A 2,500-nucleotide genomic window follows, 5' to 3' on the forward strand; every position below is an offset into this window, starting at 1 on the left:
ACACACACACACACACACTATTTCTGTCTCCTCCCCACACACTCACTTGTAATTCTCCGTAAGATGAGAGCAGGCCAGCGCCGTAGGCTTTGATCTCTGAGCCCTGTTTGCAGAGGCCGAACTCAACAGTAAACCAGTATACCTGCAACACACAGCAGCCAAGGTCAACAGGATCCCTCATGCTCTCACACTTTGTTTATTTCTACGCACATGCTGCAGACAAACAAATATGGAGTTTCATAGATTCTAAGCCGAAACAGATTCAGATCTGACAAATAAATTACAAAATAAAACAAACAAAATAAATACATTTGTGTAGAGAAAATCTTCACTCATAAAAGTCCAAAATAATCTAATGTTATTTTTATATTTTATTAGGATATACAGTATGTTCTGGGATAATATACAGAAACACCCCCATGGCTTGTATCAGTTCATGACTATATAAGGACTAAAATAATAATGTATTATCGATGAAGAGATGTCAGTATGAGAACTCTTTGTATTTAACACTAAACAAAAAACAACTTTATTGTAGTAGGCCTATAGAGTATATCTCAATAGCAACAGCTTCAGGGGTAATATCCCATAATAGTCTCTGTACGATACTCACTGTTGCCAGTTTCTCAATGAAGTCGTCTGGGGCGCCCAGGGAAGCCAGACCAATTTCCTGCGCAGACAAGACCGTTATTACAGAGTAATAAACTCTAGAAATATTATCTCCTGGACTCATGCTTTATTACCCCATATAACAGAAGGAAATGGTTCCAGAGGTCTACTGATCTGGCCTTCCTACTTTACAGCCACTTTTACTAGCCTCTCCGTTTCAACAGCTTCATCCAAGAAAACAGTGGGCAGATGCAGCAAATAGTTTAGCTTGCCTGTTTATTGGTATTGGCTGCTGTGTATATCGCTTAATGCTCTAGTCATCTCACAGATATATGCTTTTTGCGCACAATGTATTTAGTATTTGCAGACAAACAGTTATTGGTTATGATTATGATCAACATGATGATCTGCAATTAGTATGATCTTTTTGTGAGAGTTGACATGTCTGGAAGGTCATTGAAAGGAGCATGCACACTGCCCAGACAATGCCCAACAAACTGCAGCATTCGAAAGCTGGCGGTCGCTGGTTGCAGCCTTTGGCATGTTCAGAAAAGCACAACTCACCAAACTACCAAACAACTCACCAAGCCACCAAACAAACATAGACTCACGGTGCACACCGACCCAAACTGTTGGCATTTTTAATGGTGTTGGGGGCAGTGTGTCTGTTGGGGGCAGTGTGCAAGCACCTGAAGGTGTTGTGATTTTGTGTGCTCACCTGTGAGAACTGGGCGAAGTTAGGGTCAGCAAACAGGGGCACATGGCCCAACAGCTCATGGCAGATATCTCTGTGAGAAAGCAGGAGATTGGGACACTGTATCAGGACGAGTGGCCAGTGTTCTGCCCTAATGAAGGCCACGTAGGCTGAAACATGTTGGCAAGATTTTATCTATTGCATTATGAACCAGCCTACTAATAAAACTTTTCTATTTTATATCAAGAAGCTTGCCTTGATTACAGGGCTCGGGACGGGGGTTAGGATGATTCTCTTTCATAGGGCCCACATTTTCTAGCAGCGCCCCTGCCTTGTCTTTTATTTTTTTAATCACTTCTGGGATTTTTTTTCCCCAAAGACCACCTTCATACATTATAGCCTATTACGAGGTTAGACGCTTAAAAATGCTGAAGCCCTCCTGCTTAGTTCCTTAATGCCTTATGACCATTGAAGCTAGGTGGACATGTTACGTTTTGAAAATAATCCCCCTTGAATTCTTGGAATATGACAAAATGAAGACAATTCTGTCAGTTTTTATATTATCCCCAACTCTAAATGTGCCCACACAAATGTTTAACTTGAATATTGCCCCTAGAAAAAGCCCACATAGCATCTTTAGTGCAGGCACAGAGTTCTGAAACAAACAGCCCTGAGGAATCACATTTACCAACTAATGGGACTTTGGCTGAAAAAAAAGAATCCTTCTCATTAGATCCTTGGAATCCTCTTTAGAATCTTGAAATCCTTACTAGAACCTTGGAAAACTCTTGGAATGGCTACTCACGGCTCTGGGGTATACATGGGCTTGGATCCGTGCCGGATGTACTGTGTGGAGTGGAAGACCCGGAACGCCAGTCCAGCCAGGAAGTCACGCGAGGAGAGCAAGCCCGCCACTGGCCGGAGGCGGAACCCTGTGCACGCTAGAGTAGGTAGAGAGAAAGAGTGTGTGTGAGTCTGTGTGTGTGTGTGTTTGTGTGTGTGTTTGTGTGTGTGTGTCTGTGTGTGTGTTACACACTCACACACAGACATAATGGAATAGGAAGTAGGGCACTTACACAGCCACAAATGGAAGATATGACCAGTCTGTGACCGTGACTGTGTGAGTTAGCTGTGTCAGTCAGTAACACAAACACACACACACACACACACACACACACACACACACACACACACACA

The 2,500-nt window shown here is 42.9% G+C and overlaps 1 protein-coding gene across 1 annotated transcript in view; it reads right to left on the reverse strand.

The window, feature by feature from the left end:
• Positions 1–2,500, reverse strand: part of pah (phenylalanine hydroxylase) — a 24,455-nt gene that overhangs the window by 4,783 nt on the left and 17,172 nt on the right. The window contains exons 7-10 of the mRNA XM_048268605.1: positions 2,109–2,244; positions 1,328–1,397; positions 614–670; positions 47–142 (exon numbers count right to left, since the gene is read on the reverse strand). Of these exons, the coding sequence (XP_048124562.1) occupies positions 47–142; positions 614–670; positions 1,328–1,397; positions 2,109–2,244 (359 nt within the window). The remainder of the gene's footprint in view (positions 1–46; positions 143–613; positions 671–1,327; positions 1,398–2,108; positions 2,245–2,500) is intronic.

Source organism: Alosa alosa, chromosome 17, assembly GCF_017589495.1.
Source record: "Alosa alosa isolate M-15738 ecotype Scorff River chromosome 17, AALO_Geno_1.1, whole genome shotgun sequence".
Classification (NCBI taxonomy): Eukaryota; Metazoa; Chordata; class Actinopteri; order Clupeiformes; family Clupeidae; genus Alosa; species Alosa alosa.